At 41.6% G+C, this 17,573-nt stretch overlaps 1 protein-coding gene across 4 annotated transcripts in view; it reads left to right on the forward strand.

Moving 5' to 3' along the window:
- The window catches only part of CHL1 (cell adhesion molecule L1 like), a 147,891-nt gene that overhangs the window by 61,788 nt on the left and 68,530 nt on the right, over nucleotides 1-17,573 (forward strand). For all 4 annotated transcript variants that reach the window (XM_030208520.1, XM_030208518.1, XM_030208522.1 and 1 more), the window contains exons 4-7: nucleotides 114-304; nucleotides 2,455-2,577; nucleotides 6,190-6,360; nucleotides 9,306-9,417. In XM_030208520.1, the coding sequence (XP_030064380.1) occupies nucleotides 114-304; nucleotides 2,455-2,577; nucleotides 6,190-6,360; nucleotides 9,306-9,417 (597 nt within the window). The remainder of the gene's footprint in view (nucleotides 1-113; nucleotides 305-2,454; nucleotides 2,578-6,189; nucleotides 6,361-9,305; nucleotides 9,418-17,573) is intronic.

Genomic DNA, 17,573 nt, shown 5'->3' on the forward strand with positions numbered 1-17,573 from the left:
GTTCTTATGCTCTTACTGATGTAGCTTGCACCTTTTTGTGGTAAGTCGTGGGATCACCAGTGGCTCTGTACCTGTTCTTTCTTGGTTCTTTAACATTTACAAATCTATTTCAGATTCCAATGGATAAAGGATGACAATCCTTATAATCCATTCATTGACCCTCGGGTGCTAACAACCAGGAACTCTGGAACTTTCACAATCCACAACAATGGAAATACTAGTGACTTCCAAGGGAAATATCGCTGCCTTGCTTCCAACAAACTGGGCACAGCCATTTCTGATGAAGTCCAATTCATTGTTCCAAGTAAGAATCTGCACACTGATTTTATTTCATTTCATAGGTTTTCTCAGGAAATAGGATGGAAAACATTTAGCATCTGATTCAAGCACTGTGCAAATGTTACTCCATGCTACTTGCAGATTTTTTAATAGGAATAATTTTTTTGCTTAAAGATTTATGTTCTACCAAATTTATGTCTTGGCCAAAGATGTGCTTGTTCAAAATTATTCAGATTAAATAATTCAGAAGTTTCTTATTGATTTACTGAAGAGTGATGAAAAATTGAGGATTTTTGCATGAACCTTAAATGTGATTCAATATTCATTGCATATAAAAATTATACAGGTTCCTCAGGGGTCTGTGCTAGGACCGCTGCTTTTTAATATATTTATAAATGATTTAGAGATGGGAGTAACTAGCGAGGTAATTAAATTTGCTGATAACACAAAGTTATTCAAAGTCGTTAACTCGCAACAGGATTGTGAAAAATTACAAGAGGACCTTACGAGACTGGGAGACTGGGCGGCTAAATGGCAGATGACGTTTAATGTGAGCAAGTGCAAGGTGATGCATGTGGGGAAAAAGAACCCGAATTATAGCTACGTCATGCAAGGTTCCACGTTAGGAGTTACGGACCAAGAAAGGGATCTGGGTGTCCTCGTCAATAACACACTGAAACCTTCTGCTCAGTGTGCTGCTGCGGCTAGGAACGCGAATAGAATGTTGGGTATTATTAGGAAAGGTATGGAAAACAGGTGTGAGGATGTTATAATGCCGTTGTATCGCTCCATGGTGCGACCGCACCTTGAGTATTGTGTTCAATTCTGGTCGCCGCATCTCAAGAAAGATATAGTAGAATTGGAAAAGGTGCAGCGAAGGGCGACTAAAATGATAGCGGGGATGGGACGACTTCCCTATGAAGAAAGACTAAGGAGGCTAGGGCTATTCAGCTTGGAGAAGAGACGGCTGAGGGGAGACATGATAGAGGTATATAAAATAATGAGTGGAGTGGAACAGGTGGATGTGAAGCGTCTGTTCACGCTTTCCAAAAATACTAGGACTAGGGGGCATGCGATTAAACTACAGTGCAGTAAATTTAAGACAAATCGGAGAAAATGTTTCTTCACCCAACGTGTAATTAAACTCTGGAATTCATTGCCGGAAAAATGTGGTGAAGGCGGTTAGCTTAGCAGAGTTTAAAAAGGGGTTGGACGGTTTCCTAAAGGACAAGTCCATAAACCGCTACTAAACGGACTTGGAAAACTCCAAAATTCCAGGAATAACATGTATAAAATGTTTGTACGTTTGGGAAGCTTGCCAGGTGCCCTTGGCCTGGATTGGCCGCTGTCGTGGACAAGATGCTGGGCTCGATGGACCCTTGGTCTTTTCCCAGTATGGCATTACTTATGTACTTATGTACTTATGTGTGTGTTAAACTCACTAAATGACAGCGCCGAAAAAAATAAGTGTTAAGAGCTGTTCCACAAACGGTGCTCAGAGTTGGCTCATTATTCAATTAAATTGAGTGCACAGTTTTCAGCACCATATATAGTATTTGGGGGGGACAGTGGGTGGTGGTGATGGGGGATTGTGGTTTTTTATGCTTTAAATCTGGCCCTTTAAGGATCATTTTAGAATAGTGAACTTAGACCCCCTTTTACTAAGGTGCACTCATGTTTTAGCGCATACTAAATGTTAGAGACACCAATGCAATCCTATGGGCATCTCTAACGTTTAGTGTGCTCCCAATTTTAGCGCGCATTAAGAATGTGAGCACGTCTTACTAAAAAACACCCTTAGGCAGGGAAGACACATAGAAACCGAATTTCACCTGTCCCAAAGTAGGAGTAACTTTGTGTTATGCATATGCATCTATTTTATAATACAAGAGCTGAATCCAACCCCTGCGTGTTGTATAAAAAGAGGTCCTATGTTTACAAGCACCTACTTTTTTGGTCTATACTGTGGAGTAATTTTATAAGTGCTGCTTGAGCCACATTGAGCCTACAAAGAGGTGGGAAAATGTGGGATACAAATGCAATAAATAAAATAATAATAATAATAAAACAAGTTGCATGCTCTCAGATACACCACCAGAGTTTCTTTCTGCTATATGCATATGCAATCTTACAGAAACTGTAGTGAGCATTATCTAAATCTTCCCTATGCCTTAGGTCTGCCGAAGTTTCCGAATCAAAAAATGGATCCTGTGGTGGCAATGGAAGGTGATTCAGTGGTCTTACCTTGTAATCCTCCTACTGGGATTCCTCCACTGCACATTTACTGGATGACACTTGGTGAGTAACTGCAGAGAGGGTAGCCTGGTTCTTGCAATACGGGATAAGGGAGCAGTTCTCATGGGGTTTACTACTACTACTACTACTATTTAACATTTCTAGAGCGCTACAAAGTGTACGCAGCGCTGTACAAACACAGAAGAAAGACAGTCCCTGCTCAAAGAGCTTACAATCTAATAGACAAAAAGTAAAGCATTTAAATTTAAAAAATTTAAGCAGTCAAGCACAAGAGAACAGTCACAGAAGGACAGAAGATGTTGAAGGGTGGTTTAAACTCAGCTCTACCTCTGATCCCATATTTCCTTGCACCTCATATCTACTTGCCAATCCTACTACAAATATTTTGCCTATGGAATAAGTCTGAAGACAAAAGACACAATGAAGGTCATTTTATAAACACAAATAGACATCTATATACATCTTTATACTAGTGTAGTGGTAGGAATCACACCTATTATGCAGATGTGGACATTTATACTTGCCTCAAAGCAGGAGTAAATATTCACACATGTAAATTTAATATATTTGGTAATCTACATGAGTACTAATTTATTTCATTTATAACCCGCCTATTAACTTTGGAGAATAAGAAAACACACATAATAAATATACATCAAACAATGTAAAAAACAAAATAATAACATATTATAAATCATACTTCAAATCTAAAACAAAAAACAAATTCAATATTCACCCCCTTTTTACAGATTCTGATTTAGGAAACACCATACAAAACAATTACAGGCCCTCATATTCCATAAAAGCCTAAATAAACAAGCAAGTTTTTACCTGTTTCTTAAATTCTGAAATAGATGTTAGCATCCTAATATTTCCAGGAAGTTTATTCCATAGGTGCGGGCCAGCCAGGAATACCACATTATCACAAGTGTCAACAGAATCTTCGCTAAAGAAGATTGCACCAAAAGCTAAGTTCCTGTCAGTCTCAGGGAGCGAGCTAGTTCATAGAGCCTCAGGGTGTTCTTCAAATGTTCAGGAGTAACACTGGTCAAAGTCTTAAAAATAAGCATCAACACTTAAAAATATATCCTAAAGCACAAAGGTAGCTAATGTAAAGACATCAAGGAAGGCATAACATGATCATTATGTTGTAATCCCACAATCACACATATAGCAGCATGCTGTTCAACCTGTAATCCTTTACAACAAGATTGAGATAAACTCAGAAAAAGACTATTACAATAGTCTAAAATCTGGACAAAATCAAACTCAGATCGAGGGATAATAGGTTTAATTTTACTTAGAACATGAAGCTGATAGAAACAATTTTGAACTACGTTTGCTACCTGCACTTTAAAATTCAGTTCTGCATTCAGTATAATTCCAAGACTCACAATCTGAAGTTTTAACAGGAACAAGATAGCCCTGAATCTGTACTGGGCTAACATGACTATAAACCCCCCAACTAACAAGCATAATTTCTGTCTTTGCTAAATTTAAAGCTAATCCATTATCCTTCATCCAAAATTGAATAGCCCCTATGCATTTCTATAATTTAAGATGACCAATTACAAAATCATCAAAAATGAACATCAGCAAAAATTCTGACATCTACATCAACAGATGGACCTCAGATACCATATCAGCCCATTTTACCACCATCTTATGATTCTCCAGATATGATAACAACCACCCATGAACTTTTCTTCACAAGAGCAGAGGGCGACAAAATGACTTCCAGCCTTGGAGGAGATATTCGAAAGTTGTTTATTTATAAAGCACCAGCAGAATGACCCGACACGGGTCCATGTTTATGGGGACACAGCTGTCTGCCTCAGGGGTTACAAGAAACACTCTATGTTCATATGGTAATGTTCGCCCTTCATTGTGGCTGTGCATTCAGAGCTATTTCATGAGACTGTACATCGTACATTGAGTGCAGTTTGCTACCTTCAAGTGTTTATTCATTTGATGTACCAGGTTCAAACATCATCATATGAACGTAGAATGTTTCTTGTGACCCCTGAGGCAGTCGGCTGTGTCCGCTGAAACACGGACCCATGTTGGGTCATTCTACTGGTGCTTTATAAATAAAGAACTTTCAAATATCTCCTCGCAGGCTGGAAGCCATTTTGTCATCCTCTGCTCCTGTGTTGTTTACCTTTGATGTCTTGTTGAGGGTGTGCCCCACTTCTGCCTTCTCACACATTTCTCCTCAGACCTATGTCCCACAAGTGCTGAAATAAAATACCATGATCTACAGTATGAAATGCAGATGATGTATCAAATGAGACAAAACAAAAGTTTGCCTGTGCATCAATCTCTTTTTGAAATAACATCTACAGTTGATACCAAAAGAGTTTTTCGTACTATGTCCTACTCAAAAACCATACCGATTACTATCTAACAAAGCAGTCTTGTCAATAAAAGCCATCAATTGCTTCAACACCAACTTCTGAATGATTTTAGTCAATGCAGGTAACACAAAAATAGGCCTGTAATTAGAAATAGCAGATACATACAAATTATTCTTCTTCAGCAATGGTTTCACTGTGGCTATTTTAAGTGGTTCTGGCATCTTCCCCTCACTCAATGATTTACTCACTATTTTCAAGAAGACAGGAGCAAGTTTATCACCCAAACCTGTTAAAATCACTGAAGAGCAGCCTTCATGAACTGCCCTAGTAGGTGTCAGTGAACAAACAACTTAACTTCTCACACTTCCTCAAATACTTCCCAAATAGATCAGCTTATTTTGTTGCATCTCCTGCTACTTAAGAACTCCACTCGGGCTCTATACAAACTCTATCCTGAACAAGGCTAACTGCAAACTGCAACTACCATGTTAACATTAATATTTTAATGCTGGTCAGAATTTATAAAAGGCTATTCCACAGGCAGGGCCCAAGAGGGAAGGCAGAACTCTGAAGTCTCAATTTGTGGTTGAGATGATGGTACAGGGAAGAGGGATTTAGATTTTTAGAAATATTAGCGGATAACCGGATATATTGGGAAGGGAAGGGAAATGGGACTTGATATACCGCCTTTCTGAGGTTTTTGCAACTACATTCAAAGCGGTTTACGTATATTCAGATACTTATTTTGTACCAGGGGCAATGGAGGGTTAAGTGACTTGCCCAGGGTCACAAGGAGCTGCAGTGGAAATCGAACTCAGTTCCTCAGGATCAAAGTCCACTGCACTATCCACTAGGCTACTCCTCCACTCATTCCACCAATAAGAGCCAACCTCATCAGTGATGTCACAACAGCTTGATTGCCCGATACTTGGCTCACTTCTGATATTGTGATGTCATAAGGGAAAGGGGGAAAGGGAAATGGGACTTGATATACTGCCTTTCTGAGGTTTGTGCAACTACATTCAAAGCGGTTTACATATATTCAGGTACTTATTTTGTACCAGGGGCAATGGAGGGTTATTGCACAATATAACTGGCTATCTGCTAATATTCAGCACATTGCCAGTGATGTTTGGTGGCCAAATTAGGCCACCAAAATAGCAGGAATATCTTTGGCCAGTTTAAAGTTAACCGCTTGAATGTACATTGTCTGTAGGATGCGTACATTTTCATTTGACCTATAGACTTTTTAAGTTTTGTGATTTATTGTCATAGCTCATTACTTCTTTCTTCCTAGATGTGGTACATATTCCTCAAGATGACCGTGTGTCTGTGGGCCTGGATGGAAATCTATATTTTGCAAATGTGGAAGGAACAGACAGCCGGAGTGATTACTGTTGCTTTGCTGCCTTCACCAGAATTAGAACAATCGTCCAGCAAATGCCAGTGAACTTGACTGTTCTTTCTGGTAAGGAATCAGTTTTTATTTATAAATTTGGGGGAGGGGGAATTTTAGATTTAATTATTTTCCATTTCCAAATTTCATTTCAGGTTGAGCTATTTATATAATAAGGTCCATTTTAGATAGGATTTAGAGAGGAGGATTAAGACGTCCAGGTCACAATATTCATAATTCCCCCTGCATTTTACAAAAGGCACTGACAAGTGCAGAGTCTTTTGTAAAATATATAAAAGGATGTGCAGGAATGCATGTGCTTTTGCTGTCATGTCCAACAGGAGCAGCAATGTTATATTAAATATCCCAATGTCACAAATTATGCAGCAATCTCAGACTCACTGTCTGGTAAAGAGGTGAGATCTAGGTTTAAAAGAGGTTTGGACAAATTCCTAGAGGAAAAGTCCATAGTCTGCTTTTGAGACAGCCACTGCTTCCCTGAAATCGGTAGTATGGAATGTTGCTACTCTTTGGGATTCCATATGGAATGTTGCTACTCTTTGGGTTTCTGCCAGGTATTTGTTACATGAATTGGCCACTGTTGGAAGCAGAATATTAGGCTAAATGGACTCTTGGTCTAACCCAGGGGTAGGCAACTCCGGTCCTCAAGAGCCACAGGCAAGTCAGGTTTTCAGGATATCCACAATGAATACGCAGGAGATAGATTTGCAAGCACTGCCTCCTTGGTATGCAAATCTATCTCCTGCATATTCATTGTGGATATCCTGAAAACCTGACCTGCCTGCGGCTCTCGAGGACTGGAATTGCCTACCTCTGGTCTAACCCTGTAGAGCTATTCTTATGTTATACATCGGCATCATATGTCCCTACTCCCTACCCTCCTAGGCTTTTACTGGGGATTTCCCTGGTAGTGTAGAGGGGAATAGGAGTGATCCTCAGTTGTTCCTCCTCTGTTGGGTGCATGGACTCAAATGGCACTTTTGATCCCTAGTGATAGAATCAAGGTAAGCTAGCAAATATGGGTCAAAAGTATCCCCTATACAGTTTGATAATTAGCTTCAACAAGATTAAATCATCTTTGAAAATATGAACAGGCCAATATTCAAAAGCAATCATTTGTTCAGCATCTGCTGTTTTTAAGAAGGCAAAGCTCAGTCGTGGACTTGCATGTGATGCTCTTAAGAGGCTTTAGGAGTACAATTTGGAGGGGGGCCTTTCTGAGACACAATGGAAATCATTTTGAACTAGAGTCCATAGACCATCTCAGTTTTTGTATTATATACCCATCGGACTTTGTGGATGCTTTCAAAGGTTGAAAAATTGAGTGCTGGTGGCTTTAATAGCTGATGGTCTTCTGTTTCATATGTTGGATACGAGTGTGAATTTGAAACAGTTCCAGTGTGGTAGTGGATTATTAGTGTGTTACAAATTTGCTCTGCTTTTAGTTATAAAAAAGGTATTTGGAAGACAGTTGCAATATCTCATTTAATAAGTAAAGAGAGTACTAGACTGTTTGATGTACTTAAGGCTATAAGCACATAGAGATCATATTATCCGAGTGGAAGAATAATACTGCTTTGTCCAAATGCTTTGGGGAATTTTGTATGTCTCAAAAGCTGTTGCAATTAAAAGCCAGATCTTCTCAATGTTAAAAAAAAAGTTTGAGCGCTTTTAGATTTCTATTGTTGAAATGCTAGGGTGTGGTTTTGAATGAAATCTCAGCTTATTTGTAATAAGTAATGTGTTTGTATAACCCTAGGTTGTTGGTGGGGGGGGGTTGCATTGTTTATGTTTTCTTTGTTAATAAAGTGATTGAAGTATATATATATAAAAAAAAGGAGACATGCTGAGGGTGTTTCAAAGGTGGCAGAAGTGCTGATAACAGGGTGCCTAGAAGGCAGGTGATAGGAGCCTATTCTGTATAAGAAAGCAGGCACTTACTTCCTTTTTTACAATACTGGCTTAATCTACTGTCCTGTATACACATTTCATTTAGGCCATACAGCAAATAGAAATATTTGTACCTAAGTGCCAGGAAAATGTGGGTAACTTGCAGTATTGTAGTACAAAATGCTTTGCTCCGTGGATCTTGTTGGGTGATTGTGACCTGGATTGGCCACTGTCGGAGACAGGGTACTGGGCTAGATGGACCTTTGGTCTGTCCCAGTGTGGCGATGCTTATGTCTTATTCTAGACGTTCTGTGCGTAAGAGTCAACTCTGCCCTGGCTCTGCCTTTCTGTAAACCTCGTTACAAATATAAAGCTTGAGTAATGAGTGTGTCATTTTCAGTCCAGTATGCAATGTTTTTACATGATGTTGTTTTTTCATGCTTTGTATGTATGATGTACTCCTTCTCTTAGAATTTTTAACATAATGTGGGATAGCAATAAATTTTACTATTATTATACAAGTATATCTTTTGGCAGTTTTCACACAGACAGCATCTGGTAGGATTGAACAAACGCTCAGTGGTGGCTGGCAATTTACTCAGAATGTCTGAACATTCCTGCTCATATATTGTGAAGACACACTTTGACCCCTGAGGCAGGCGCTTGTGCGCCGAAACACGGCCCGTGTTGGGTCTTTTTCACAATAAAGGACTGCCATTGTCTCTTTCTTGAAGGCCCAGTGTTGCTTTTTCTTGTTTATATTGTATGCTTGTATGCTGTATTACCCTCTCTTTTGTGATGAAGTATATAAAGAGGCAGGACCTCTACATATACATCTATATTCGAGTGGTACTGAATAAACATACATATCGCTGAATGTAGATATAATTTCAAACATCTAGATTACATGTTCAAAGCTGAATATTGTCTCCAGAGTTTTTATCTGTGACCTTTCAAAACTTTATTTTATTTCTTGTGTAGCACACACCCTGTATTATTCTCAACAGGCTATAAGTTGTTTTAAATATATTAGTCAAAAAGTGGAAGAAAATGAGCTAGTAATCTGTTTTATAGTAACCATATGAACCTTTTATTATGTTTTATAGCAAATTCCCTCAAAGAAAGACGCCCAAATCTAGTGGTACCAAGAGACAGTAGCACATCCAGGGTTGTTCTCCGAGGTGATGACCTGGTGCTGGAGTGTATTGCTGAGGCTCTGTACGTACAAGGCAAATGTTTAATAATCTTCTCAAGGCAATAGTTGAAGAAGGAAAGAGACGTCATATTATGTGACCTCTTCTCCCTATGTTGGAATCTTTCTACTATTCCATTATTTTTAGCAGAGAATGGTATTATACATGTGTTTGCTTTTTTTTTTTTTTTTTTTGGCCGGCTCTTGTTCCTGTTGTGTGCCAAAATAGGCTTTAAAAATTTCCCAGTAGAGTTTAATTACATGTTGCTGGTGCATAGCATATAATCTACTATAATAAAACTCACCCTCAACGTTCTGACACTGACGTCATAATATGATCGGTTTTGATATTGGCATTGAAGGAAGTGAAACTAGGAAATCAAGTACGCTAGCGTTTAACTATAGAAAGGGTGATTACGACAAAATGAGAAAAATGGTGAAAAAAAGACTGAAAGGAGCAGCTCGCAGAGTAAAAAACTTGCATCAGGCGTGGATGCTGTTTAAAAACACCATCCTGGAGGTTCAGGACAAATATATTCCACGTATTAGAAAAAAGGGAAAAAAGACTAAACGTCAGCCGGCGTGGCTAAACAGTAAGATAAAGGAAATCATTAGAGCCAAAAAACAATCCTTCAGAAAGTGGAGAAGAGAACCAACTGAAAGTAACAGGATAGATCATAAGGAATGCCAAGCCAAATGCAAAGCGGAGATAAGGAGGGCAAAAAAGGACTTTGAGAAGAAATTAGCGTTGGAAGCAAAAATACATAGTAAAAACTTTTTTAGATACATTAAAAGCAGGAAACCGGCCAAAGAGTCGGTTGGGCCGCTGGACGAAAATGGTGTTAAAGGGGCGATCAAGGAGGACAAAGCCGTAGCGGAGAAATTAAATGAATTCTTTGCTTCGGTCTTCACCGAGGAGGATTTGGGGGGGACACCGGTGCCGGAAAGAATATTTGAAGCGGGGGAGTCGGAGAAACTAAACAAATTCTCTGTAACCTTGGAGGATGTAATGGGTCAGTTCAGCAAGCTGAAGAGTAGTAAATCACCGGGACCTGATGGTATTCATCCCAGAGTATTAATAGAACTAAAAAATGAACTTGCGGAGCTACTGTTAGAAATATGCAATCTGTCCCTAAAATCGAGTGTAATACCGGAAGACTGGAGGGTAGCCAATGTTACTCCGATTTTTAAGAAAGGTTCCAGAGGAGATCCGGGAAATTATAGACCGGTGAGTCTGACGTCGGTGCCGGGCAAGATGGTGGAGGCTATTATTAAGAATAAAATTGCAGAGCATATACAAAAACATGGACTGATGAGACAAAGTCAGCACGGATTTAGTGAAGGGAAGTCTTGCCTCACCAATCTAATGCATTTTTTTGAGGGGGTAAGCAAACATGTGGACAATGGGGAGCCGGTTGATATTGTATATCTGGATTTTCAGAAGGCGTTTGACAAAGTGCCGCACGAAAGACTCCTGAAGAAATTGCAGAGTCATGGAATCGGAGGTAGGGTATTATTATGGATTAAGAACTGGTTGAAAGATAGGAAGCAGAGAGTAGGATTGCGTGGCCAGTATTCTCAGTGGAGGAGGGTAGTTAGTGGGGTCCCGCAGGGGTCTGTGCTGGGTCCGTTGCTTTTTAATGTATTTATAAATGACCTAGAGATGGGAATAACTAGTGAGGTAATTAAATTCGCCGATGACACAAAATTATTCAGGGTCGTCAAGTCGCAGGAGGAATGTGAACGATTACAGGAGGACCTTGCGAGACTGGGAGAATGGGCGTGCAAGTGGCAGATGAAGTTCAATGTTGACAAGTGCAAAGTGATGCATGTGGGTAAGAGGAACCCGAATTATAGCTACGTCTTGCAAGGTTCCGCGTTAGGAGTTACGGATCAAGAAAGGGATCTGGGTGTCGTCGTCGATGATACGCTGAAACCTTCTGCTCAGTGTGCTGCTGCGGCTAGGAAAGCGAATAGAATGTTGGGTGTTATTAAGAAGGGTATGGAGTCCAGGTGTGCGGATGTTATAATGCCGTTGTATCGCTCCATGGTGCGACCGCACCTGGAGTATTGTGTTCAGTACTGGTCTCCGTATCTCAAAAAAGATATAGTAGAATTGGAAAAGGTACAGCGAAGGGCGACGAAAATGATAGTGGGGATGGGACGACTTTCCTATGAAGAGAGGCTGAGAAGGCTAGGGCTTTTCAGCTTGGAGAAGAGACGGCTGAGGGGAGATATGATAGAAGTGTATAAAATAATGAGTGGAATGGATCGGGTGGATGTGAAGCGACTGTTCACGCTATCCAAAAATACTAGGACTAGAGGGCATGAGTTGAAGCTACAGTGTGGTAAATTTAAAACGAATCGGAGAAAATTTTTCTTCACCCAACGTGTAATTAGACTCTGGAATTCATTGCCGGAGAACGTGGTACGGGCGGTTAGCTTGACGGAGTTTAAAAAGGGGTTAGATAGATTCCTAAAGGACAAGTCCATAGACCGCTATTAAATGGACTGGAAAAATTCCTCATTTTTAGGTATAACTTGTCTGGAATGTTTTTACGTTTGGGGAGCGTGCCAGGTGCCCTTGACCTGGATTGGCCACTGTCGGTGACAGGATGCTGGGCTAGATGGACCTTTGGTCTTTCCCAGTATGGCACTACTTATGTACTTATGTACTTATGTACGTCACTGAAGCCAAGCCCTGACTTCCTTCAAAAAGGTTCGAAGGTTCGTGGTGGTGAAGCCACCAAAATCGCTCCGGCCACTGCCCTCGAGGGCGGAGCAATGGCAGAACAACGAAGGGGTTGGCAGGCAGGGAGGCGGGGGGGTGGGAAATCGCTCCGGGCCCTGCCCTCGCGTCAAACATCATGACGTTGGGGGCAGAGCAATGGCAGAACAATGAAGGGGTTGGCCAGGGAGGGGGGTGTTGGCGACAAAAACCTTGCTAGCGCCCGTTTCATTTGCTCTGAAACGGGCCTCTTTTACTAGTTTTATATAAAGTATGTGCAGGTATTCCTGGGAATAGATGTTGGATGGAGCTGGGGAATCGTTACAAGATGGTGCACATGCTATAAAATGTACACATATCCATGCAAGATGGGCAGAAAAGCTACACATGTCTCAGGGCAGGTGTGACTTTGTGAGGGACATTTCAGGTAGGCTGGTTTATAAAGGCATAAAGGCACATGTGCTACCTTTGTAAACCAGACACACATACACTCGAATTCGCTTTCATCCTCCTCACTTTGTGAAGGAATAATTTAGTGCTTAGAGCAGTGAGGTGACAACCAGAGATATCAGGGATCAAATCCTGCTGCTGCTCCTTGTGATTATGGGCAAGTTGAGTCTCTTCATAATGGCAGTTATTAAATCCCAATAAAAAATACAAATAAACCTTCCATTGCCTCAGGTCATAAGTAATGCCACACTGGGACAAGACGAAGGGTCCATCGAGCCCAGCATCCTGTCCACGACAGCGGCCAATCCAGACCAAGGGCACCTGGCAAGCTTCCCAAATGTACAAACATTCTATACATGTTATTCCTGGAATTCTGGATTTTTCCCAAGTCCATTTAGTAGTGGTTTATGGACTTGGCCTTTAGGAAACCGTCTAACCCCTTTTTAAACTCTGCTAAGCTAACTGCCTTCACCACTTTCTCCAGCATCGAATTCCAGAGTTTAATTACACGTTGAGTGAAGAAAATGTTTCTCTGATTTGTTTTAAATTTACTACACTGTAGTTTCATCGCATGCCCTCTAGTCCTAGTATTTTTGGAAAGCGTGAACAGACGCTTCACATCCACCTGTTCCACTCCACTCATTATTTTATATACCTCTATCATGTCTCCCCTCAGCCGTCTTTTCTCCAAGCTGAAAAGCCCTATCCTCCTTAATCTTTCTTCATAGGGAAGTCGTCCCATCCCCGCTATCATTTTAGTCGCCCTTCACTGCACCTTTTCAAATTCTTGAGATGCGGCAACCAGAATTGAACACAATACTCAAGGTGTGGTCGCACCATGGAGCGATACAATGGCATTATAACATCCTCACACCTGTTTTCCATACCTTTCCTAATAATACCCAACATTCTATTCACTTTCCTAGCTGCAAGAGCACACTGAGCAGAAGGTTTCAGTGTATTATCGACGACTACACCCAGATCCCTTTCTTGGTCCATAACTCCTAACGTGGAACCTTGCATGACGTAGCTATAATTCAGGTTCTTTTTTCCCACATGCATCACCTTGCACTTGCTCACATTAAACGTCATCTGCCATTTAGTCGTTCAGTCTCCCAGTCTCGTAAGGTCCTTCTGTAATTTTTCACAATCCTGTCGCGAGTTTACAACTTTGAATAACTTTGTGTCATCAGCAAATTTAATTACCTCGCTAGTTACTCCCATCTCTAAATCATTTATAAATATATTAAAAAGCAGTGGTCCTAGCACAGACCCCTGAGGAACCCCACTAACTACCCTTCTCAATTGTGAATACTGCTCATTTAACCCCACTCTGTTTCCTATCCTTCAAGCAGTTTTTAATCCACAATAGGACATTTCCTCCTATCCCATGATCCTCCAATTTCCTCTGTAGCCTTTCATGAGGTACCTTGTCAAACGCCTTTTGAAAATCCAGATACACAATATCAACTGGCTCCCCTTTGTCCACATGTTTGTTTACTCCGTCAAAGAATTGAAGTAAGTTGGTCAGGCAAGATTTCCCCACACTAAAGCCATGCTGACTTGGTCTCAGTAATCCATGTCCTTGGATGTGCTCTGTAATTTTGTTTTTATAATAGCCTCTACCATTTTCCCCAGCACCGACGTCAGACTCACCGGTCTATAATTTCCCGAATCTCCCCTGGAACCTTTTTCAAAAATCGGCGTTACATTGGCCACCCTCCAATCTTCCGGTACCACGCTCGATTTTAAGGATAAGTTGCATATCACTAGCAGTAGCTCTGCAAGCTCATTTTTCAGTTCTATCAGTACTCTAGGATGAATACCATCCGGTCCAGGAGATTTGCTACTCTTCAGTTTGCCGAACTGCCCCATTACGTCCTCCAGGTTTACTGTGAAGTCAGTAAGTTTCTCCGACTCGTCCGCTTGAAATACCATTTCCGACAATGGTATCCCACCCAAATCTTCCTCGGTGAAGACCGAAGCAAATAATTCATTCAATCTCTCCACTACGTCTTTGTCTTCCTTGATTGCCCCTTTTACCCCTCGGTCATCCAGCAGCCCAACCGATTCTTTTGCCGGCTTCCTACTTTTAATATACCGAAAAAAAATTTTTACTATGTTTTTTTGCCTCTAATGCTATCTTTTTTCGTAATCCCTCTTGGCCTTCTTTATCTGCGCCTTGCATTTGCTTTGACACTCCTTATGCTGCTTCTTGTTATTTTCAGACAGTTCCTTCTTCCATTTTCTGAAGGCGTTTCTTTTAGCCCTAATAGCTTCCTTCACCTCACTTTTCAACCAGGCCAGCTGTCTTTTGGACTTCCGTCTTTCTTTTCTAATTCGCGGACTATGTTTGGCCTGGGCCTCCAGGATGGTATTTTTGAACAGCTTCCATTCCATACCTGTTGTACAGTTTTTACCCTTTCAGTTGCCCCCCCTAAGTTTTTTTTTTTACCGTTCTTCTCATTTTATCATAGTCTCCTTTTTTAAAGTTAAACGCTGACGTATCTGACTTCCTTTGTATAGTTACTTCAAGGTTGATATCAAAACTGATCATATTATGATCATTGTTATCAAGCGGCCCCAGTACCATAACGTCCCTCACCAGATCATGCGCTCCACTAAGGACCAAGTCTAGAATTTTTCCTTCTCTCGTCTGCTCCTGCACCAGCTGCTCCATAAAGTTGTCCTTGATTTCATCAAGGAATTGTACCTCTCTAGTGTGTCCCGATGTTACATTTACCCAGTCTATATTTGGATAATTTAAGTCACCCATTATTATCACATTGCCCATTTTGTTCGCGTCTCTGATTTCTTTTATCATTTCTGCGTCTACCTGCTCATCCTGGCGAGGCAGACGGTAGTACACTCCTATCACCGTTTGTTTCCCTTTTATACATAGAATTTCAACCCACAGTGATTCAAAGGTGTGATTTGTGTCCCGTTGAATTTGTAATCTGAGTCAAGGCTCTCGTTAATACACAATGCTACCCCTCCACCAGTCCGGTCCACCCTATCACTACGATATACTTTGTACCCCGGTATGACAGTGTCCCACTGGTTATCCTCCTTCCACCAGGTCTCAGTAATGCCTATTATATCCAATTTTTCATTTAGGGCAATATATTCCAACTCTCCCATCTTATTTCTTAGACTCCTAGCATTTGCATATAGACATTTGAGACTATGTTTGTTGTTCCTATTTGCATGATGCTTAGTAGCTGACACTATTGATTTGCCATCTTTTGTCTGATCTTTAATAGTATTTAAGGGCACCTGGCCTACCACGGTCTGTTGTGCAACCTCACTATTCAGAAACCCTATCTTCCCTGTTTGTGAGGTATCTTTGCAAGATACCTTATCCCGAACCATGTGCTTTTGAGCGACTGTCGGCCTTCCCCCCATTTCTAGTTTAAAAGCTGCTCTATCTCCTTTTTAAGTGCTGACGCCAGCAGTCTGGTCCCACCCTGGTTAAGGTGGAGCCCATCCTTTCGGAATAGGCTCCCCCTTCCCCAGAATGTTGCCCAGTTCCTAACAAATCTAAAACCCTCCTCCCTACACCATCGTCTCATCCACGCATTGAGACTCTGGAGCTCTGCCTGTATCTTGGGCCCTGCGCATTGGACAGGTAGCATTTCAGAAAATGCTACCCTAGAGGATCTGGATTTGAGCTTTCTACCTAAGAGCCTAAATTTGGCTTCCAGAACCTCTCTCCCACATTTTCCTATATCATTGGTACCCACATGTACCAAGACAGCCGACTCCTTCCCAGCACTATCTAGAATCCTATCTAGGTGACGCGTGAGGTCCGCCACCTTCGCACCAGGCAGGCAAGTCACCAGGCGATCCTCACGTCCACCAGCCACCCAGCTATCTATATGCCTAATGATCGAATCACCAACTACAACAGCTGTCCTAACGTTTCTCTCCCAGGCAGCACTTGCAGACATATCCTCGGTGCGAGAGGATAGTACATCCCCTGGTGGGCAGGTCCTGGCTACAGGAGTACTTCCTACTTCACCAGGGTGATGCTTTCCTTCTAGGAGACCTCCCTCCTCCAAGGTAGCAGAAGGGCTACCAGACTGGAGGTGGGACTTCTCTACAACATCCCTGTAGGTCTCCTCTATGTACCTCTCTGTCTCCCTCAGCTCCACCAAGTCTGCTACTCTATCATCAAGAGAACGGACATGTTCTCTGAGAGCTAGGAGCTCTTTGCATCGGGCGCAAACATATGACATCTCACCAACTGGGAGATAATCATACATGTGACACTCAATGCAAAAGACTGGATAGCACCCCTCTCGCTGCTGGACTGCTGACTCCATCTTAGTGTTTTTGGGTTTTTCAATAATTTAAAACTTGCTACAGTATTAAGGATATTAGCCTAATATAAAAGTGTCTTTTTAGTTTATATACCTGCTTATAATCGAATGAGAAAAACGCCCAAGTTCCGACCTAAATCGGGAGATGGACGTTTATCTCACAAAAACGAATAAAGCGGTATAATGGAAAGCCGATATTTGGACGTTTTCAACTGCAATCCGTCGCGGATGCGGACAAAGTTGATGGGGGCGTGTCAGAGGTGTGGCGAAGGCGGAACTGGGGCGTGGTTATCTGCCGAACAGAGATGGGCGCATTTCACCGATAATGGGAAAAAAGTATGCGTTTGTAGCTAGAATTTAGGACACTTTTCCTGGACCCTGTTTTTTCACGAATAAGGCCCCAAAAAGTGCCCTAAATGACCAGATGACCACTGGAGGGAATCGGGGATGACCTCCCCTGACTCCCCCAGTGGTCACTAACCCCCTCCCAGCACAAAAAATGAAGTTTCTCAACTTTTTATTTTCACCCTCAAATGTCATACCCAGCTCCCTGACAGCAGTATGCAGGTCACTGGAGGAGTTGTTAGGGGGTGCAGTGGACTTCAGGCAGGTGGACCCAGGCCCATCCCCCCTACCTGTTACAATTGTGCTGCTTAATGCTTATTAGTCGTCCAACCCCCCT

Source organism: Microcaecilia unicolor, chromosome 6 (genome assembly GCF_901765095.1).
Source record: "Microcaecilia unicolor chromosome 6, aMicUni1.1, whole genome shotgun sequence".
NCBI lineage: Eukaryota > Metazoa > Chordata > Amphibia > Gymnophiona > Siphonopidae > Microcaecilia > Microcaecilia unicolor.